Raw genomic sequence first — 22,500 nt, 5'->3', positions numbered from 1 at the left:
TCCAAATCAATGCTCCCATCGTCCAAGGGCATTCTGAGATACAGAAACAAGTCAATTAGCTCCCTTATAACCAACAGGAATGGAATGACATGTTTTCCTGTTGGTCATGTCAAAGCCAACACAATATTTCAAGTCCTCTTTTATTTCCAGTCACCTAAAGGTATCTTACTTTCAATCTTAGGTAAATTTACCTCTTGACAAAACTGGTATGGTACAATCCATGTGACTGGCTGGTCCTGGATTTCAGCTTGAAAGTACACTCCTTTTATTGACAGGAAAACCTAGATACAAAATATAAAGGTGCAAACATTGGTTTTACTATTTCAGGCAGAAGAAATTACTCAAAATTACTACAAGTACATAATCCGATAAAAACTAGCAAACTTTTCCAAGTAAAGGAATAATAATTAATTTAATTTAAGTTGCACAGATAAATAAACAGTTAGAGAGAGTTACATGTAGCAGAATTTGCATATTTAAATGCTGTTATAATATGTTGACTGTTGGAATGTTAGTACTGGCACGATAAACAATACATGTATAGTATTAACAACATTATTAGAAAGTGGTATTTCGCATACCTTTAGCACTTCAATTATAGTAATTAACATGTTGTTGTCCTTATCGGGAAAAATCAGGAGACTACACAGTTATTCTAAGCGCAGGGTCTAGGCAACTTCTTCGCATGAACAGATCAAGACAAACACAGCAGAGAGTGTATGGATAGATCTGTCCACCCAAATGAGTTACATGTTCCCTGTTTCCACAGAAGGATAAGCCCTTAATGTCCCATTGTTTTGTGAAATCATTTAAATAATTTATGCCAAAAAAAATACCGTAGTTGTAGTCAGGCGTGATAAAAAAAATTAAAAACTTGTTGTCACTGACTTAAAAAAACTTATGTAAAAAGGACGTTTTCGGTCAAAATACTACTACTACTACTAATAATAATAATAATTTATTACTTATAGTGCGCCTGTTACATTGAGAGATGCTCACATTGTGCATTACAATATCCACATTATGCATTACAATATCCAAAGAAATATTACAATATCGAGAGAAACTTAATATACGTTAATTACAAGTTGTTATAATATATAGAGCTCATTAAACTTATTTACAAAACCTATTTACAAAGGATAATCTATATGTAATTAAGAATGAGTCGCATAGTTACTGTTTCTCGTAGCAGCTGAATGCATCAGCATAAAATGGCTTACGAATACAAATGAGTGCTTTAAAAGAGCCGTAGAAACGTCACTTGGGATTGCCAAGGGCCTTGTAAATGTCCAGAATGTAAACGTGTTCATAAATGGAATTAGGTTCGCGAATTGAGTGCCACACTTCTAGAAGCAGGAGACTACACAGTTATTCTAGAAGCAGGAGATTACACAGTTAATCTAAGCGCAGGGTCTAGGGTCAAGTGACGTTTCTACGGCTCTTTTAAAGCACTCATTTGTATTTGTAAGCCATTTTATGCTGAAGAAGGTCATAGTATTTTGACCGAAACGTCCTTTTTACATAAGTTTTTTAGGCAGTGACAACAAGTTTTTTAATTCTAATTTATGCCACTTGTGTCACCTCTAAATGTGACTCATTGCAACTTTATGTTGCTTATTCATCTGAAAATGACTCAGTCTGTGAAGATGACATCAGAGCATTGGGTGAAATTTATTTCACTAGTAATTTATAATAATAATTTTTATTTTTATGCTCACATGCTTAGATAAAATAACACAAAGAAAAACTCCACTTGAGACTAACATGTTGACAGAATGGAATTTGAAGATTGCCGTACCTTTCTTAATGATTTTGACGCTATTACATAGTGCTGAAATTCAACTGTTGAAAAGAAAAAACAAAGGTTTAATAACATGTACATCCAACAGGGCACCAACAATATTTAACTACCAAGTACACTAATAATTACGTGATAAAAGACAGAGTACATTTACATTGTATCTTTGGCAAAAGGTGAAAAGGTACTTAAATTAAGTACGAGAAGACGAGGAGAGTGTTAGTATCACAGGCCTTCCAAATAAAAGATCATTTGTAAGTGAGAGGTAACGAAAAAATTTCAAGAATCATACAACTGACAAAGAAATTGTGTGACCTGATAATCTCTTGCATTCTTTTACAACATCCACCTGTTACAATAAGAAAAAAAGAATGAAGTTATAATCAGCATACATCTGATTCCAGTTGGCTGTAAGCTGTGCTTCAAGGTCATACACAGACCGTATAGCAGCTGCCAGAGGCACCACAGTATGCTTTTGGTTTGACCTTGTTGAGGTGTGTCGTTGCTGTACTTTGCAACAACGACAACAACGACTAGCAAGACTTATTAAACAAGCAGAACTTAAGCTATGACACAGAAAAGGAAACTTTGGTTGGTGTTAATTACTAATATTAATTTTGTAAATTCTATTTTCTGCTTCAATATTCTAGAAAAAACCAAGTTCTCCTCTAAATGTCTGGTTGCCACCAATATTTGTATTGTGACTCCTGAGCAATGAGTAATTCTTCCCCAGGAAGGTTAAGTCTGGCTTTTCAGCTAGGAAGATCTTAATTAATTAATATAACGTACATGTACATTATCAGTTCTACGTTGTTCCTCTTTCAATATGAATAGCCCTTGATAAATTTTTGCCTTATTAAAGGACATTGTTCCAGGGGTCAAGGCAATAATTATTGTATCCCTTGTTGCCGTAAGTATGCACAGCTCAATAGGATGATAATAATTATTAACAAATTCTTGAATTTGTTGGTCCCATTCAACAACAATAAGACAATAAAAACGAATTGAAAGGCTGAACAAAAGCGACTTTAGGGTAGGATTGATTAAAGTCTAATATACATCCAGTTATGATTTTAATTCCAATCAAAGAAAGCTACATGTATACAGTCAAGTAAAACAAACAGAAAGAGATGTCCATACACACCTACAATGTAGTTAAATGTACAAAAAGTTAATTAAATCACTGACTCATAGGTATTGCAAATAGGTGTTGTGAACAATAATTATGATTGTTGCAACACCCATTTGCAGTCACTCTTACTAACAGGGACAAGAAGTGTTGCCATCCCTTACACAAATGTCACTATTATAAATGGCCAATTTCTTTGTCACCCTTAGTAGCCATACTTATGAGCTTACTTACAATAGTCACTTGAAAATTCCTCTACTACGATACTTCTTATGCCATGTACCTTTCTTATTACCAAACTGCAGCTGCACAATACCTTAATGTTGCGAGTCTTTGGCATTGTTGAAAACAACATAACCATAGATAATGCATCATCTAAGTCTCTAATGGCATCAATAAATGTGGGGTATCTAGAAAATACAAATTATTTCTGAAAACTGATTCAAAACTTTATATTTGCTATTGTGTGGTTCCAGAAAATATCCATACCCCCACCATGGAAGACTTTTTGATTTGCACCCCCCCCTCCCCCAGGATTCCCCTCAGGAATTTCCAGAATTTTTTTACTTATAAAAACGAAAGTGAATTAGTTACGTAATTGCCGTAGAATTTTATTACTGTCAACAGTGTAAACATTAAGGTTAACTTTTAGAAAAATATAACGCTTTGTTAAGCTCATTATCCAGCTAAACTTTCAGCTTGTGCACTATCAACTTTGCAAAGCTTTAACATTTGTGTTGCTCGTCGACTGTTTCACGTTTTTGTGCGAACTTCGATGAGAACATTTCACTCGCTTAAACAACTTCGCAAACCATAGTAAATAAAACAGAAACTTACAAGGTTCCTTTGTCTACACATTTTGTCAGTTTCTTCAGGTTGATTCTTTAACATTTAGGGACCACACATGTTGACGCGGTAGGTTTTGTGAACGTCGTCACAAAGGCGATTGTTTTACCAAGAATATTATTGACGCCAAAATAATCCATCATATTTGTAAACTTAGTGGCGATTTATGAGCAGTCTTCAAATTTACTGACTCTCCAGCAGTCCTTCTCACCGGTAAATGACACACAGCCTCACTGTTGCTTGCCCTTGAGCCACGGATGGAAGCGAAAGGGCGACTGTTATTGTTTTTGGCGCGATTTACTTCCTCCAATGAGTAGTCAAACTCCTGTTTTAGAATTTCCAGTTTGACATAACGAACTGAACCTCAACAATCGTTTCCCGAGGCCGCAATGCAATAAATATTGCGTTTACTTAAAGAAGAGAAAACTTGACTCCCGGTTCCTGTCCGTAGTCTAAATGCCACCCACAAAAAAGAAAATGTCGTTGCACACAAGCGTTGAGATGGTCGGAACTTGCGTCTTATCGCATTTTCAATGATTTACTACCCCCCAGTAAAACATAAATCCTATCAAAAATGTGTTTACTGCATGTGAAGGTAGCGAAAAGTGATACTCAAGTGAACGGAAGTGTTGGTTGGACGAAAAAGAGACAAACGTGGAAGTCTGGGAACGAGACTCCAGTTGAGACCGCCATTTTAAATGTTTTGAATCCGTCCCAAATGAAAGACACATTGTTCTTAGCTTCGGGAGATTGTAGCGCTAGTTAACTCAAAGAAAAACGGAAACGTTGAAGCTAATAGCATTAACTTTATCTCAAAACTGACTTTTGTTTCAAACATCGTTCGATAGTGTGTTTTGTGCTTCAGATCGGTTGTATGTTGCTTTCAATGTTTTGTATGTGGTTCGTGACCCTTTGGAAAAGTAGTTTCCCACGAAACCCCCCTACCCCTTGGAAATTATTGCCCTTTAACCCCCCCTCTCCCTCGGAATTTCCAATTGTCTTCCGTGGTGGGGGTATGGATATTTTCTGGAACCACACATTTCAAATGGCAATAAAGAGTTTCAGTTGGAAAGGATCTTTTTTCCAAAAGAATATGTGGACACTGAAAATCAACTTCAATCATAAGGAAGTCTTTGCTGATGTCATTATTTACCCTTCATCTTATTAACATACCAAAAATTTATTCGCTTTTCAAAAACTCATTAATAATACACAAACAAAACAGCCTATCACATCATCAATAAAAATATTAATGCCACATGCATGAGCTTTAAACCCGATAAAACATTCCTCATCAGACTTCTTTATAATTATAAAGAATAAAAATGAGGCTTGGCTTGTTTTTCTTATATGCTAATATTGTCCTCTCACAAATTTGAATCTTTGTTCAGAGTCCAGAAGGACACACTTTTTGTGGAATGTTTCTGAAGCTGTTCAAAAAACTTGCAGTGTATGTTTTATCGGGTCTAAAAACACTTGGCTTATAATGCCTCGTGCTGTTAAACACTTGGCTATGCCTCATGCTTTTAAACCCGCGAAAACACTGTCTACTGGTTCTTTTTTCAACATTACATCAAAGGATGTCACTTTTGCGCTGTAAAAAGAAAATCACATGAGGCTCAAAGAACTGTTAAGCATACAGCTGTACATGTAATTATTTATCTCCATAATTTTTAGCTTAAGTTTTGGTCTTTTGATTTCAATGGAGAGTGCTGTTCTTGGTTAACTGATTACAAAAAGAGACAAATAATAAATTAAGAAGGTAAATGTACTGTACCTTTCTTTCAGGATGTGATCAAGCTTATAAACAGGTTTGTTGTCCTCCAATCTCTGAGCAGTGTCTGGCTCTTCTTTAGCGATGGCTTTCTTCAGTTTTCTTAGAAAGACTTTAAACTCTCGAAACTTGTTCACAATCGGTTCATGGAGAAGGTACTGTATGTCCTTGGCATAGTAGAACGTCTTGAGGGTACTGCTTCCTTTATTGAGTTTTTTCTTGTTTTTGGGCTCAACTGGATACACACCCTTTAAAATGCACAGCCGTCTGAAAACATATTGGACAAAATTAATAGTAAATCACTTTCACTCCCAGAAAGTGACACTTATAGATTTTAATAATACCAGTAATAATAATAATAATAATAATAATAATAATAATGATAATAATAATAATAATGACTTTAATTTGGTGTTTCCACCTACAAAAGCTGGCTCTTCGCCCATATTGTTACAATTGAGCTAAAAAATAATATTACATTACAACCATCTGATAAATACAATGAAATTGATACGATCAATGCATATACATGAATATAAAAATAATAATCTATCAAAAATAACATAAGAAAAACTAATTATCCTGCAGCCTCGCTTTCGCCTGGTTCATTAAAATTTAATGTTTCTTCACCTGGCTTTGGAAATAGTCTAAATCTACAGAGTTCTTTATGTGTGATAGCAAAACATTAAAAACCTTGCATGCACCATCATCCCAAGTCCCTGACTCTAACGCGAGTTTTACATTATTTCAGCAGACAATCTTAGTGTCTGTCAAGGATTATGAATGTCTAATTTAAGATAGGACGGCCACTGTGTAAAATGTACCCTGTTTAATGCCAGAAAGGGTTAAGCATTAAACCATTCACCCCTAAGAGGGAGACTTAAAGATTTTACTCTGTCGAACGCCAGATGACTTTATTCCTCAAAGGGGGGCACGTCGCCGGACATTTGAGGTGTGATTGGGTCTTTGGTAAGTGGAGAAGAACTTTCCATACTAGCAGAGGTCAAATCCTTCGCATCATTTTCCTTGCACTATAAAAGACCTCTGCCAGCAGGGAGAGGGGGCTAAACCTCCTTTCAGCTGAAAAATGTTTATGCATGTAAAATTTCAATGAGATAAGGGCACATGCAGTCTCACTTCAAATTTGCATATTTCAGGCCAGGGTTTTCAAAAGTACTTTTGGTATAATTAAAAGGAAAATAAATTTGAACAAGGAAGAAGTTATAGGGCCCTCAATGTCCTCTCTTTTGTCAGCCAAACTGTAGCTGGGAAAATAAAAAGATACACGTAAGTGAAAGCAATCTGCAATCAGTCAGTCGCTGCGCCAACTCTTGGGTTGAGTCACTAACAAATCCTGCCTGAAACAGGCCCACAAGCACGATGAACCAAATGAGCTAACTCACTGTTGTACCCAATTCAAACCCTTTGTTCCAGGTATTTCCATATCATTTAAATTTGAATGCTACATTATAATGCGAATACAAATACACGAAGGATCTAAATCCCGAGGGATTTGAATAACATTGGGTACAACACGTTCGCCGATTTGGTCCATTGAAACCATGGCAACAACATGATAGACATCCCTTTACATTCCCTGGAAAAAATGTAAGTTTGTACCATCGCCACAATATTTCCCTAACCAGTACTGATCATGAATTAATTAGAAAAAACAAAAATATCAACTACTTGCACGTACATTTTTTCTTCATGAAGACTTGATCAATTTTCTTCTCGTACACGACAGAGAAATTTTACAATTAATTATCAGAAAAAAAAACGTCTTCCTTTTAGTTCACCTGAAATCTGCTAATCTCAGCTGAAGTTTTTTCAGAGCTCGAGATCTTGAAATATAATATGTTGCGGCTCCTCGTTCTCCCTGTACAGTAAACCAAAAAGAAGTTTAATTCATCGTAAACCAAGATATTTTGCAACTAAACGAGAAAGACCGATGATAACATACCTTTTTCTTTTCTTTCCCCATCGTGTTTCCTCTAAAAATCAAAATCACACTCCACGTGAATTGTTTTGTCGATATGCTATGTAAGATATCGTGAGATGTCCATCAGTTAAAAGGTATTCTGGGATTGCGCCTGGAACTTTTCTCCTTCCCGCAAAAAAAAAAATGGCGGGCATCAAAAAAACACGGGAAAAGTTTCTCTCTCCGTCATATTTTCAAATTTCTCCACCTTCGATTCCTCCCAAGAAAAAAGACTTCGCTTCTGTTAAGCTTCTACCTCCGGCTGAGTATAATCTGGTAAAAGGCAAGGAAGGATCGAGAGTGGAAACTGGACATGTAGCTGAAATAGACAAATTGTGTGATGAAAATAAACAGCTTAGAGAGCAAGTGAGGACCCTAGAAGAACAAGAACTACGACTTGAAACGGAATTGCGAAAAGAGAGACTTTTGGTACAGAAGGAGCGAGTTGATGATGCGCTAGATTTGAAACGGATGGCCGATCTTCAAGAAGAAAACTTAGCCTTGCAATCGGAAGTCAGAAAGTTGAGTAGTTTGACAGCTAAGCTCAGGACAGACAGCAAAGAGGTGAAATTAAACTTTGAAATGGATCTTAAAAGGGCTGAAGGAGAATTAGAGAAAGCAAATGCGTTGATAAAGGAGCTCAGGCTTGAACTTAGGCAAAAAGAGCAAATGTTTGCAACGGAAATGGAGAGTTTAGAGAAACGCTCCAAAAAGCAAGCGTCGGTTATCAAAAATTTAAAAATCGAGGTAAAAAATGCCGATGAGCAAGTGAAGATCGATAGGAAAGGATTTGAAGATGTTCTCAGTAAAAATGAGTTGGATAAGTATGAACAAGTAAGAGCTTTAGAGAAGAGATTGGGTCTTTGTGAAGCTCAATACTCGCGGGAATTACAAAATATGAGCAATGAAATCTCAAGAAGAGAACAGATTGAAGCAGAGATGGAAAAAGACCTGTCTGGTAAAGAGGACGATCTGAAAAGATTAGGGGAAGAATTGAAAACAAAAGAACAGGAGTTTTTAGGGCTATTAAATGAGCACCAGCAGAAAATTAAAAGCAATCAAGTGACGTTTGATAAAAACATAGAAGAACTTAAAAATGAACTCAAAAAAGAAATGCATTCTCATCAAAAAGATGTTGACAGTCTAACAGGTGAGTGCAAACAGTGTATTCTCTGCTAAGCTGTATGTAGAGGAGCTCTGGTATTATTATTATTAAAAGTACTAACAATGAAAGTGCAGTAATCTCCTTAGTTGCTTGGAGATGTATGCATTTCTGTGGGGAAAAACGCAAGATTTTGGATGTTTTGGTTGCATGAACAGTGGGGCAAGATAAAAAAGATGCCTCCCCCACATTTTTGTAACTTCCCATTTATCAAGCAGCCAAAACATTGAAAATGTGCAGAAATGTTTGCTACGCATGCGCAGGCTAGCTTGGAGATTGCATGGCAACTTAGCCACAGCAATATTCTTGGTCTCCAAGTGCTTGTCAATCCACTAAGCATACTGTAGCACTGAAATATCAGTGTTTAGGAGGGGAACATGTACTTCCATGTACCAGGGAAAAGAAGAGGAGAAATGAAACAACAGGCAAACCCCTAATCCATTACTATGGTAAGACTCTGTATTGTTGGCTTTGTTAAATCACACTTGGTTTGATTAAAAAGAAGTTAAGATTCTAGCAGATAAATAAACAAAGATTTAAGTTTATCCAAAAGAAGAAGAATAAAGGAAGAGTTTATCCTGGCCTTCCTCAAAATGTACAGTTTAACATATTGACTCTTGTCTAACACCAGATGATTTTATTCATCACCTTGGGGCATTCTGGGGGGCCTGAAGAGTGGATGGATATCACTCTATTGTTATGAAATATTCAGTTATTTCAGAGACTTCAGCTGTATGTGATGCAAATCTAGAAAAGTTCTTTCTTCAGTCTAGAGTAAAGAGTAGTAGAATCTTCTGCCGTGCGAAATATTTTCTTTTTTTTTCTTGTGTTGACTGCTTTGTGTGAGAACCATGTTACATTGGGGCTTTTTGGAGCATTCTAGTGTGTTGTACTACAGTGTAAGCAGTTTACTTAAATCAGAGACTAACTGGTCCTACCAGGAGTAGTGGAATTTTGTGCATTTAGTTGGCCGTTGACCCAGTAGAGTTCATTGGCGTGTTTGTAAGTAAAGAATCCGAATTATCTGCAACATCTGTCAAACACAAGACGTTTTTACTTGTCAATTGGGTTGGGGGAGAGGGGAGGGGGGGGGGGGGGGGGTCGTGGTCCCAGGAAAAGGATGTAAATACATCTTATTGAATGATTAAACATAATAATTATTATAATACATATAAGAGGAAAACAACACAGATAAATAAAGTGATGAGTGACAAGGATGACAGGCTCATTCTTGGGTTTTGCATCATGTTGAAAACGAAATCTCTTTTATTGAAAAACGATATCATGTCCTTATTGGTGCTCTGTTCTAAACCTGCCAAACTGGAACACTACAGTCTATTACCATCTCATATTTTGCGTGTCCTCTTGACCAAATGTAATAAAAGTGGAATAATAAAATTATTTATGATGACCTTTAACTTTACCGTATTCAGAAAAACTTCAAAAGAAAGATGAAGAACTAAAGACACAGACCTCATTGGTTGACCAGCTTAGAGCTTATATTGGAGAGAATCTTCCAAATACACAAATTGAGAAACTCCAGCGAGAAACTGACGAAGCAAGACAAATCATGACAAGCTTACTGCAGGAAAATGAAAGCTTAAGATCCACAGTCGAACTTCTTAATATCAGACTGTCGTCACTTAATGAAATCATCTCCATCCAAGAAACAGAACTATTGAAGTTTCAAACCAAATTTAGCAAGGGTGTCAGTGATCATGATAATGACGTGCTAACAAAATGGAGAGAGAAATTGTTTGCATTATTGGTCCAGTTAAAATCTCAGGAAATTGTCCACGAAAAGGAAAATAGAAATGGCAGGGCACAGGTACGTGATTATTATATTAATTTATTAGCATACACTGTAATGGGAATGGATGTTGGGAGTGGTTTAGTTATGTTTTTAGGACCAGTTCTGTTGAAGGAGAAATGTTTTATTCAACTTGAAGGTAGTTCCAACTATCTATCAGTAAGTACTTACATTCTTCCCGTTCTTAGCTTTTAGTTCTCGGTGTGCAACCTTGCTTTTAATATATTTTTAGATTTAAATTTTAGATTTAAATTTTAGATTTAAATTCTAGATTTAAATTTTAAATAATTTTAGAATCTTTGTTCGATTGTAAATAGCCGTAATTCAGCCCTTGGCTGCAATGGTTTTATTTAAGAAAGCTATCTATCTATCTACTTTTGATCGACTTTGATTGAAGTGCAAGTTGTAAAAGCTGAAAATACAATGATTTACAAGAAGGCTAAATTACTTTAAAATTAATCTGAAACTTTATTAAAATGAATAATCAACCCTTTTCTTTAAAGCACATGCACTATGCCACATGTCAATGAATCTCATCTGACAACATGTACAAATTAATTTCCTTAATACTAGGTTGTATTAGCTTATGATTTGTAATGTAAACAGTAACTAGTATCAGCATGCGACATGGGGTTCGATAATATTATTTAATAGATCATAATTATTATACATGTAATATTATAATTATTAAAATATAATAACTTGCATCAAAATCATATATTATGATAATTATTACAATAATTATTTTAATTTTGAAAGTTGCTGCATGAAATAATTTGTAGGTGAAGCATTTGATGATGGAACTTGAAGAATCTCAAAAGGATGTATCGATGCTCACACACGCATTGGCTGACAAGAAAGCCGAACACCAAATCGAAGTTAACCAAAATCTTGCATTAGAAAGGCAGCTGGAAAACAGTCTGAAAAATGAGATGAGGCTGAAAAATGTTGTGGCTGATTTTCAAACATCAACTTGTAAGCTGCAAGAAGCTGCTGAAGGAACTGAACATTTTATGCAGCATGCTGTCTCACAAATGGATGAAGCCTTCAGGAAGCTTGCTGTGTTTACGCAGCGAATCAGTTTTGCATCTGGTCGAATTAAATTCCTCGAAGGTCAGTGTGTGGGTGGTAGTCAGGTCACCATTAATTTTACAGTCTGGACTACATGAGTGTTATATTCTACAGTATTAAACCAGTAGAGGGGTCTGGAAAAACTTTGTATGTGTAAAGTTTTTAATTTAAAGAAAAACAAGACACTCCTGAGTTTTACAGACATATTTCGGCAGTTGCCTCTGCCATCTTCAGTGTGAAATGAACAGTAAATTCCAGTGAAATATAAATACTAGAGAAATTACAATAAGAAAAGCAAAAGTTTTTGCTTTTCATCTATTTCAAATTCACTACTCAGTCTGGATCAGCTAAGGAAAGCTCCATTCCTGAGGCACATGTATTAGAACCTGACTTTTTGTGGCAGATGAAACCACAATAAAGGAGAATAAGTAGGTCAGTGGAGAAAGTTACCAGTATAAGAACATTTTCGTTTTATTTTTTTAGGTTTAATAACACATCGTGAAGCACAGCTTAGAAATCAACTTTCCATGGCAGCAGCCAGTGAAGTTGCTGATAATCTGCAGCCAATGACTGACAGTAAGGTTTCTTTGATAATTTATTGTCAAAACTATGTACAATTTCATTAAAGAGTAGCACTGTATGAAGTAAGGTTAGTATTGAGGTACTGTACATGTACAAGTAGACTCATGACAAGTATTATATTTTCCATTGATAAAATTGCATGTAATCTTAAAAGTTTCTCCAAAATGCAAGTTACAATATAATTATATATATAATTATTTTTTTGTTTTTACAATTTTCAGGTCAAATTAAATTTTGCTTTTTATGTCCCATATGTTTCCTAAAGACATAAAAGTAAGCAAACTTACTGTACACGTAGCTAAAATTTCTCTTAATCTAAGTTGTCACTTAATTTGTTAAAGTTGGGAAAACAGTGTGGTCATTATTTTGGACAGATGGCATGGGTCTGTATTCTTAATCCATTACTTTGGCAGTCAACAACTCCTACAGATGCAAGGCGGAAGTTCTCTGATGACAAAAAACAGTTTGTGGTACCATGCCGTAACTGTGGCTCAGTGCTAGGGCAAATTTAATGACTGGTAGTTTTGGCGGTAATTTAATTGCTTATAAAACACATGAACAGCTATTAACTTTAACTAAAGCTTTTTTTGGTCTTTCCACTGCTGAGGTTGGCACTACTCATTCACCTGTGAAAATGGACCTGTGTTTTCGTAATAAATATTTATTGATTCAGAATGACAAATGTTTTTATTACTTCTCAGAGAGTGATGCCGTCGAAGCTGAGCCAGGTTTTTCAAATAAGCAACTAGCTTTGGAAGTCAAACAATTAACAAAAGAAAGAGATCATCTCTTAGCACAGTCTAGGAAGGATTCTGAGACATTGGAAAGAAAGGAGATGGAACTCAGGGCTCACTTTGAAGAAAAACTGCAAGAATACACCAACAAAATATCACAGGTTAATACACCATACATGTATGTGTGCTGTTTACCTTCCATTAGCGTTGTTTTTCTTCTCAACACAGAGAAAGCTGACTGGTCCCAGCTTAACCCATTGACTCCTGGGAGTGAGGCTTAACAGGCGGCAGGTGCAAAACATAGGTCACAGGTCATTGTTTTACCAATACAGAAAGTATCCTAGACATTCATAAAAGCTAACCTTAGGCCTAATTAGGCCTAAACTAAAGTTTTTAGGCCTAAGGTTAGCTTTTTTGAATGTTTAGGATACTGTCTCAGTCTGTATTGGTAAAACAACAACCTGTGGCCTGTGACCTGTGTTTGGTACACGTACCTGCTGCTTAACAGGTTTCCCTTTGTCTAACATCAGACAGTTAATTTTTACTTGTTAACTGAGGGCCTGAGAAGTGATTGGGATAACCAGTAAAAAACTATGTCCCCTCCATTAATGCTTTCTCTCTTATAATTTACCACTGTAACCTTTTATGTAGGTGTTTCGTTCATGACAGGGGAAGATCTATGGATTCAGATTTGGTCAACCCACACAACACATTAAACACGCCATGATTTACCTCGTGGAAGAACAACATAATTTCAGGAACTTTTATTGCATCATAAATTGCACAGGCATCCCACTAGATGTAATGAGGTCATCCTAACAGTAGGATCATTAGTTTTGTCAAGTTTGTCAGGTTGCATTCTGTCTGCTATTTCCTCTAAAATGTCAGAGACCAGCTTAAGTTGGCTTCTTGTAAATACTGCACTGCACATGCAGTATGACTGCACAGCATAGCCAGAAAATCCACTTAGACGTCACGTGCCCAAAGAAATTTCCGTTAGGGCCCTGTACCGCCTCTCCCCCAACCGTAACCTCAACTTTTGTACATGTAACCAAAAGGTGAAACCTCTGGAAGGCACACTTTTTAGAAGAGGTAAACTCAAATCCTTGAAGCTAAGATGAAATAAAATAGAAAACCCTCATGCACAATACTGCTTAAAAGAAAGTTGGTTTTAATGAAATGTTAACAAAACAAACATGGAAAAATTTGGGGGGCCAGTGAAAGTCAAAGAACTCCCCCATGTCTTGCCTCTTTTCACAAGCTCAGCCTGTAAAAAATATATACCAGTAATACAATATCATTAATTTTAATCCTTTGACGTCCAAACCGGCCTAAACTGGCCAGACTTAGTATTTTACTCTGTGAAACACCAGACAATTGTACTCGTCAATGGGGAACCCCTGAGAGTCAATGGGTTAATCAAGAGAAAATGAGAGGACAGAGAGGGAGGCTCAAGGCGTTGGCCGGGTGTCCACGAAAGTTATTTTTAGACGAGCGAAAGTCTGTCTTCCGAGACGTCCGCATGCAGTCTTGCCTCGCCCTAAGGTTCTTAGTGAAAAGAGAAAATGGCGGCACACGTTGGAAGGCTGATGAATATTTATTTTCTTTCAAACATCAGACCGAGGTTGGCCTGCATGCGGACGTCTAGGAAGACAGACTTCCGCTAGAACAAAGACTTCCGCTCGTCTAAAAATAACTTTCGTGGACATGACATATCCCAAGGGCTGGACCGGGAGCCTCCCTCTCTGTCCCCTCATTTTCTCTTGGTTAATCACTCACTTTAAAGCAAAAAAGTTGGAGGTAAGCTTAGTCCAGTTGAATGTCATACTACTACAGTAGTATATTAACTGGTATTATTTTGCTTGCCATTCATTTCAAAAAAATTAAAATGTCCTGAATTTTATTAGCCACTGACATGAGACAACATATAACCCCCAGAGGGGGGGGGGGGGGTACTTTAGGAATTTCTGGGTGGGGATGTGCTGCTGGGACCCTGGAACCCTTACCCTATACCAGAGCTAGTTTCAGCTAGATTTTGCTACCCTATACTAGTAAGAGTAAACTCCCCAAATTACTCCTATCCTAGAGTAGCTGTTTTCCAGAAACTGAGGTCACTAGCACAGTCTAAAGCAAAGCCAAAACAAAACCTTATACCACAATCACTTCTTTCTTAAAAAAGGATTTATCTATACTTGTCCAGTCATGCCAAGCACGTACGTACGCATTATCAAGACAATAAATTGTTTAATTTTAACCAGTATTAATACCACCGATTTCCGTCTGAATCCCGATTTTTGACAGTTAATAATATCCAGTAGCGTCTTATGATAGTCATCTATCAACGCTGTTGAGGCTGAGTCTTGTTATATTTTTGAGTAGCAATTCCTGGTTTCCTTAGTCTAGATAAAATCTTCAACCAACTGGTCAGTTTAGTGAAAAATGATACCCTATTCTAGACCTCTGATTTATGCTCTGATTTATATACCTGATTTATATACCCTATGCTAGAGTAAACTGCTTGAAAACCATACCCTTCACAGCGGCACATACCTATATAGCCCATATATGGCAGTACCCCCCCCCCCCCCTTCCATCCCGGGATATAACCTTAATATGTGATAAACTGTAAACCATTGATCTTTTGACAGTTGGAATCGCTTCTGAAAGATGAGCGGGAAAGAGGTGCTGTTGTGATTGAGAAGTTACAGATGGCACAAGCTGAATTGTCTGAGAGATTAGAGACAGTAGAAGCACTGAAATCAGAAATTGCAAAACACAAGGATGAAGCGGAGAAACGTAAGTAAATGGATGGCCCACTGTATGAATCCATTGTATGGGGAACGAGTCGGGAATCAAAGTAAGCATTGGAAGACAAATTGCCTAGAAATCGCACTGAACTTTAAAATAATACAGAAAAGAGCCATTAATGTAGGAGACTATTACAAGTTTCATTTTATCTTTTCGATTCAATTATCAGGGGTTGCAAATCAAAAATTTTCAAGGCAATATTAAATCGCCCTGAAGTTACCGACAGTAAACGAACATACCTTACCAACAATCAGCCAACTGTCGGCCAACAGAAGGTCTACCTACAGGCAGATATCTTTTCTGCAAAACAAAAATAAAGCTGTCGACCAACAGTTGGCTGACTGTTGGCGAACTGTCGGTGGAGGGGTTCTGTTCTTCACAATTACCATTTGACAGGACCATGAAAAAGTCGACTCTTGACCAGGTAATGCAAAGAATATTTTTTTTCAAGGCATGAATAGTAAATTATGCTGGAACATTAATGTTTAAGCACCAAAACAAATTCTACGATCCTTGGGAAGCAGAAGCATGGAAATGAACCTTTGCCTTCTTGGCATTCACAAGTAGAGGTGTAAATTTATGTTGGTTGTGTCCATTCAGAAAATTTTGACTGTACGACAGGTGTACATGTACCTTCAAAAGACTGGACAGAATTTTGTCAAAACAAAAAGACATGAAATTTACCTACCGGTCGGTATGTATTAATTTTTATTATTGCACATAGAACTAGATAAAGTCATGCATGCTGAACAAGCAAGATTCACTGAGGAGTTTGCTAAGGTGGAGAGGCAATTGAACGATGTTCGCCGTGAACACACGAAAAAAAGCAGTTGTTGCTCAGAGACAAGCAGAGGAGAGGATTGAAGAGGATTGAATTTGGGTAAATTTGAAAAACGTCAGCCCACCTTTTTTCAAATTTATATCAATCTATATCAAAATGTCATTAACAAAGCTGGAAAATCATTCTCAGTTGTTATGGGGCCGTGATTTTGCAAATGAAAGACTCTTGCTCTGCCAATTTGACGTTTAGAGCTCATAATTAACAAAATGAAACAAAATTACCTAAAATAGCGTGACCTAGCCCCTTTAACTATACCTTTTGATGAGTCTTGGCCTTTGATACTCTTTGTTTTTTGTTAAGCTCAGATGTGAACAAAGCATGCTGGAGTTCTTCTATGAAATTAATCATCACATTCTAGAGAGATTCTGGCACTCTTAAGGGGAAAAAGAAACAAATCACCCTTTCCTTTTTTTTCCTCGTAATGTTATTCCTCTCACTTTTATTGCCATAATTTTGTTTGACATTTTCTTGCCATCCTCCCAAAAAAGACAGTAGAATATCCTAAACTTTTACTTATTTGTCCACATTAATGAGCCTGTTAAACATACACTCCACCCAACCCTAGTTAACAGGTAAACAAAGAATACAAGTCATGCCTTTTAAAGAGTTCTCATATTGTGACAAAGAAGCAATCTCTGTCAATGTCAAAAATCCAGTATACATCAGAGATAGCTTACAAGTTCATGACAAAAAGGTCTTTAAGGATGGTGCAGTATAATCTTTGCTCACAGTTTCACAGTTCACTCTTTCTCCAGCCCAAATGCATTGTTGCATGGTAATTTTTTTAAATTATTTTTTTTCTGTTACACAAGTACAGTGCAACTTTTTGGCACCATTTATCTCGGACTTAATCTTTTTTTCTAAAAAGTGGTTCTTGCTGCATTCTCGATAATACTCACTTATTTTTTAGTCGGTGACAAGGATGAAGAAAAAGAAAACTTAGACCAAACTCAACCTCTTGAGAAAAAAGCATCAAAAACAAGCAGAAACCAAGGTAAATACCACGACATGGAAAAATCATCACCCAGATCCAAGTCTGAAATCAGCTCTTCATTTCAGCAAAAGCCACCAAATCAATCATTGCAAAGAGCTCAGGAAGAACGTGGACAAGAAATGAACTTGAGGGAGATGACTTCTGTGCTAAAGGATTTACAGTCTCTTTCTACTGCTCTATTGACAATGGACAAAGAGGCCAGTGAAGACTCTCAGTTGTCATTATAACCAGTTAGCATGCTGTTAAAGATTGATGAAGTTAGCACATGCAGATACATGTAGAGTAGTACAAGATACTACAGAACAAAATCTTTCATATACATTTGTATAGTACATGCAGAATGTTGTGCAAAAAACAGTTTATTTGCTGATTTCTAACATTAATTCACATACTACTACAAAAAATAGGCACTGTCTAAGACAACGACATTAAGAAGAGAGGATGATACTAAGGCTTGGAACACAAAGGTTCACTTTTCCTTTAACAGTTTCACAATTGCTTCAGCGAGTGGAGTGGCAGAGTTTGGATTTTGGCCAGTGGCAACTTGCCCAGTGCAACCTTCCTTCTTTGACACACAGACATTAGCCTGCCATGGTTCCTTTGCCTTTTTAAACACTGCTCCATGTTCCACCAGCTTGGTTTCCAAGAGGAAGGGCATTGCATCAACCAACTTTATGATCTCCTCTTCTTTATTTGTAAAGCATGTCACTTCATGACCTTTCACTAAATATTCACCACTTGACAGCTTGGTGTTTACAATCCCTGTACAGCAAAATAAAATGGGTGAAATTTGTAATAAATGGTTTGAACGGTCCAGGAATCATATTCAAAACCCAATGAACTAAGATTATGCAGATGAGAGTAATTTCCAGAGAAGGACTGTTGTTGGTGATATTGACTGTAGAAGCAATTCACTACTTGCACAATCCCATAATACACCTCTATTACCCCCCAAAGACCTTTGCATAACCATTGTTTGCAATTTCTCCTGGGACATGAAAATGTCCCAAGAGAAGTCAAAAACAATGCCTATGCAGATTTTTTTTTTTTTTTTTTTTTGGGGGGGGGGGGGGGAGGTAAAAGAGGTGTATTCAAGGATTTGTGCAAGTAGTGAATGGTAGTGAGTTATCAATGTGTTGAAAGCTGAAATGAGAGAATTTGGCATTAGAAACAAAAATTTGAACAGTCATGTGAACAGCTCATCAGACTTAAAGAAAACAACAGTTACTGTTTTCACAAGATTTGTTGATTCCCTTTCACCTTTATATTTAAACCCATTGACGAGTCAGTGGGCTTAAAAGCAACCACACAGCTGTTAGTATTATCTATAGGTAATCGCATGATTTCGAGTGCAATAACAATTTGGAATAAATAAGCATGAGTCAACTTTTTCAAAGATGCACAAAATTGCACAATTTTAGAGAGAAAAGTAGCAGACTTCTCCGAGTGAAGTAGCGAATGCTTTTTGTCAGCTGTTGCACAGGTTCTTGTTGAAGCCACTAACAAGGTACCGGTAATACTTTTCATGGGTTGCAATGAATGAGACAGTCCATTTTTTTAGTACCCAATCCCCCTTCCACCCTTTCCTTATATGGAAACACCACTCCTACAAAAAGATAGTCCTTTGAACTGAAGGAAGTAATGTTACCAATCAATTTTTTTTCGTAATTTTTCAAAAAAGTGCTTGTATCTGATTAGAAAAAAAATCACTTTAATTTAAAATTGCTTACAGTACATGTATTTTCACATTAAAATTTCCAGATACCATCATTTTGACATGTCATAGTTGCCCTTTTGCAAGCCCTCGAGTCTACAAATTAAAGCTCTTCATATTCGAACAATATTAACCCTTTGACATCGAAAACGGCCGAAACCGGCCTGGGAGTCAATGGGTTCATTAAGTGGAACCATAACAGGTTCAAGATGGAAGTGTCTTAGAAATTTTTGCTGGATTTAAGTTCCTTCTTTAAGAAATAGTCACCATTATTCCCTACGCTTTTCCAGTAAGTTATCTTTTTTTTTTTGTAGGAGTGGGATTTCCTTAATTAAATCTTGTCACCTACCAGCTGGTCCATGGCAAACTGCCGCAGCAATCCCTCCTTTTTCATATATGGCTGCAACAGCCTCATTCACTTTATCGTTGTCAGGTAGATCGAACATTGGCCCATGTCCTCCAACAACAAAGACGGCATCAAACTTAGCAGGGTCAACGGAATTGATATCAATGGTATTCTCAACACCTTCCATTGCATCTTTGTTTTCAAGAAATTCCTTACACACAGGGTCATTTTTGAAAGCTTCAAGGCTGCTTGGATCCTAAAATTTAAGTTAAACAACAAGGACAGACAGTCACTAAAAGGTTTTGATACCTCTTAATTAAACCAACAGTTAGAGCTAACCAGGCTTCAAGCAACTGGCCCCAGTTTGACAATCAGACAAATTTTGATGGTACTCTGGGTTTGAAGAAATTTGTATATACATGTAGCTTGGAACAGTCCTTGAAATCGTAACTTTCTTAGCTACTTTCAAATTTCATCAAACTTTGTCAGGCATCATTCACGTTTGCATTTGGGTCTCTCTGCATCAATACCTTTGCCTACCAGCAGTAACAAATAATAATTGAAACAGTCTAGACTTGTTGACTTACCAATGGAGCTTTTCCTCCCTTGGGACTGACTAACGTCAAGTCAAATCCTGCCTTTTTAAACTCATGGTATGGATGTGCCATTTCTGGCAAGTACCATCCAGTCTTTTTACCAGTATTTCCCATGTCTTCATGATTAGTTAGGACCATCAGAATAGCAACCATTTTGAGTTAATATCTCTTGGAAAACTTTCAGAGCTGGAAGAGTCAGTGCACAAGAAGTCCTGGGTTAGACTAGACAAAATTACTATAGGATATAGTATTTTGGGGTTAAAATTGGTTTAACTGTTCAGTTAATTCTGCAACACACATGAATGACATCTCTGACAACTCAACAAACTTGAAAAACTTGGCCAACTTAGATTGAAATCCTCTTCTATCTTCAGCAGTAAGCAATATGTCACAGAATAGCTTTACTGATTCTTTCTAATAACACTAGGAATTGTTTTGTTCTGCATTAACACAGAGACTTTTTGGTCTTGCAAGTAAAACATGTAATCATGATCTTAAGCTAGACAAGATGGCTGTATAATTAAAAGAAATCCCAAACCTGTTGCAAATTTGAGCTAAAATGCCTTTCATCACAAAGTTTTAGTACCTTTGGAGCTAATTGTGGAAATCGCCTTTACTATTTTCATCGTGCAAATAAACACCCCAGTAAGAATGCATTTTTGCAGATCACAAAATTTTACACCATAAATCATTCCTAATTAACTATTGAAACACTGACGTGATGTTATACAAAAAATAATGGTGTACACAGAAGAGCATTATCGACTGAGGGGGAAAATAAAACTCCTACGTTTCTTTTGCACTAATGGGTAAAATTAGTCCCACCTTTCAACCTTGTACTTGTCTTTTCACAAACAACGCTGGATCAGTTAATCAAGTGTTACATTTTTACAACATAATATTAAAAAGAATTAGCCAGTATAAAGCTCTCAAGAAAAGTTGCATGAAAACCATTAGAGCAGATTTATGATTCATTTGCGTGTTTTTAACTCCTTTGACATTTGAGGGAAACATTATGCCGGATTTTTATCTTACATTGATTGCAATTCTCTTAAAAAGTAATTAAGAGCCTCTTATTATTATAGGTGTTAAATATGCTGAACACTGACACTGTTAACAATTTAAGCATTCGTATGGTGACAATATATGCACAATTTTCGTTATTTTTGTAAATGCTGGCATCCACAATATTAATTTTGTAAGCTTCCTTCAGGTCAAAACGAGTTTTTTTTAATAGCTGCAAGTTCAACGATGTTACAATGACACATTTTGACAAGTGAATTAAGTTGCTTTGAGGAAATCGTACCGCTTTTTAAAGCGGTACGAATTGCACCATTTAAAAATGGTGCAATTACAGTCTTTTTTACCCTAGCTAGGTCGTTGAGCGGTCTTTTCAAACTTAATTTGTCACTTTTACAGTCTTGAAATGCTTTACACTCGGTTAAAAGTAGCATTTGCCTTTGTTCGATCGTTCCAACAAACTCATTGGGGACAAAAGTCAAACTTTGTTGCAGCAACGTCCTTGTTTATATATATATGACATGTGCCCTTAAATTGAGTGTCGTAAAGAAATCGATACTAGCTCAAATCTCCACGAAAGTGGAGGTTGAGTTTTGGGTTATGGATGACGATAGAATTGCCAAATTTTAGGCACCGAGCACACAGACCCGTCCTAGTAAAGGCAATCACATTTCATTTATCGTTGTCCGGTATAATTTTAACATCTTTGCCAACAGTCCGTCATGACAAAGTTACGCGAGTTATTTTTATGAGAGAGTTTTAGGGACAGGTACAGCCGCTAGCCATGGGGTTTGCTCATTCTTCCTCATTGGCTCTCAGTTAACGAGCTACATATATGTGTTCCACGTTGTGCTGATTCGAACATTGGCGTTACGTGTAGTAATTCCAGTTCACGAATAATTTCTCTGCAACATCGTTGAATCATTTGATTCTTAATTAATAATTGGGTAGAATTCCCGCATTTGTACTCTACCTTGCATAAAAGCATGAAAAAAGCTTTTTTCTAGACTAACCTCTTTACCTTGTGGTTTTGCTGTGTCACTGTACCTCGTCTCCTCAGTTTCAAAGCAGGTCGTGGCAAAGTCACGCAACGCCATACTGCCTGGTGCACACATTCCTTTAGTTTTTCGTCTCCCGGGAAAACCCTGGACCGAACAAAAATCACGCAAGTATCTTTGCTATGTCATCCGCTCCAAAAAAATAAATTACTTATGTTTGGAAAAACGTTTGCTCATTTAGCAGGGATTATGCAATTTTTGCTGGAACTTTACTATATTTGGTACGGTTCCGT

At 36.7% G+C, this 22,500-nt stretch overlaps 3 protein-coding genes across 4 annotated transcripts in view; 1 reads left to right on the top strand and 2 right to left on the bottom strand.

The window, feature by feature from the left end:
• LOC138045355 (pescadillo homolog) overlaps window positions 1-7,582 on the bottom strand; it is a 17,777-nt gene extending 10,195 nt beyond the window's left edge. Inside the window, exons 1-7 of the mRNA XM_068891816.1 lie at window positions 7,514-7,582; window positions 7,350-7,429; window positions 5,554-5,817; window positions 3,247-3,340; window positions 2,117-2,150; window positions 1,802-1,845; window positions 192-281 (exon numbers count right to left, since the gene is read on the bottom strand). Coding sequence (XP_068747917.1) covers window positions 192-281; window positions 1,802-1,845; window positions 2,117-2,150; window positions 3,247-3,340; window positions 5,554-5,817; window positions 7,350-7,429; window positions 7,514-7,534 — 627 coding nt within the window. The 5' untranslated portion in view covers window positions 7,535-7,582. The remainder of the gene's footprint in view (window positions 1-191; window positions 282-1,801; window positions 1,846-2,116; window positions 2,151-3,246; window positions 3,341-5,553; window positions 5,818-7,349; window positions 7,430-7,513) is intronic.
• Window positions 7,583-7,663: 81 nt separating this feature from the next.
• Window positions 7,664-16,729, top strand: LOC138045351 (coiled-coil alpha-helical rod protein 1-like). Its single transcript, XM_068891811.1, has 7 exons — window positions 7,664-8,681; window positions 10,127-10,521; window positions 11,286-11,616; window positions 12,058-12,150; window positions 12,858-13,051; window positions 15,539-15,686; window positions 16,423-16,729. Exons 1-7 carry the CDS (start codon window positions 7,676-7,678, stop codon window positions 16,560-16,562), a joined length of 2,307 nt encoding a protein of 768 aa, XP_068747912.1. The 5' UTR covers window positions 7,664-7,675; the 3' UTR covers window positions 16,563-16,729.
• A 1,147-nt stretch (window positions 16,730-17,876) lies between these two features.
• On the bottom strand, window positions 17,877-22,355 carry LOC138045352 (uncharacterized). Of its 2 annotated transcripts, none has more exons than XM_068891812.1 (4): window positions 22,223-22,355; window positions 20,181-20,375; window positions 19,597-19,849; window positions 17,877-18,295 (listed from the first exon to the last, which is right to left on the bottom strand). In XM_068891812.1, exons 2-4 carry the CDS (start codon window positions 20,340-20,342, stop codon window positions 18,003-18,005), a joined length of 708 nt encoding a protein of 235 aa, XP_068747913.1. In that variant the 5' UTR covers window positions 20,343-20,375; window positions 22,223-22,355; the 3' UTR covers window positions 17,877-18,002. The 2 variants fall into 2 exon arrangements, with proteins under 2 accessions (XP_068747913.1, XP_068747914.1); XM_068891813.1 differs by having other exon boundaries at window positions 22,231-22,354.
• Between the last annotated feature and the right edge of the window lie 145 nt (window positions 22,356-22,500).

This window comes from Montipora capricornis, chromosome 4, assembly GCF_036669925.1.
Source record: "Montipora capricornis isolate CH-2021 chromosome 4, ASM3666992v2, whole genome shotgun sequence".
NCBI classification, from domain to species: Eukaryota; Metazoa; Cnidaria; class Anthozoa; order Scleractinia; family Acroporidae; genus Montipora; species Montipora capricornis.
This window is presented reverse-complemented; position numbering and strand designations above follow the sequence as displayed.

What these genes read in the sequence shown, in the direction of transcription:
- LOC138045351 (XM_068891811.1), top strand. Translation starts at nt 7,676, where the DNA reads ATGGCGGGCATCAAAAAAACACGGGAAAAGTTTCTCTCTCCGTCATAT. An exon ending in ATAGAAATGGCAGGGCACAG is followed by an intron (nt 10,522 to 11,285) that starts GTACGTGATTAT and finishes AATAATTTGTAG; the next exon opens with GTGAAGCATTTGATGATGGA. An exon ending in TCGAATTAAATTCCTCGAAG is followed by an intron (nt 11,617 to 12,057) that starts GTCAGTGTGTGG and finishes TTATTTTTTTAG; the next exon opens with GTTTAATAACACATCGTGAA.
- LOC138045352 (XM_068891812.1), bottom strand. Translation starts at nt 20,342, where the DNA reads ATGGTTGCTATTCTGATGGTCCTAACTAATCATGAAGACATGGGAAAT. An exon ending in AGGGAGGAAAAGCTCCATTG is followed by an intron (nt 19,850 to 20,180) that starts GTAAGTCAACAA and finishes CTTAAATTTTAG; the next exon opens with GATCCAAGCAGCCTTGAAGC. An exon ending in AGTTTGCCATGGACCAGCTG is followed by an intron (nt 18,296 to 19,596) that starts GTAGGTGACAAG and finishes TTTGCTGTACAG; the next exon opens with GGATTGTAAACACCAAGCTG.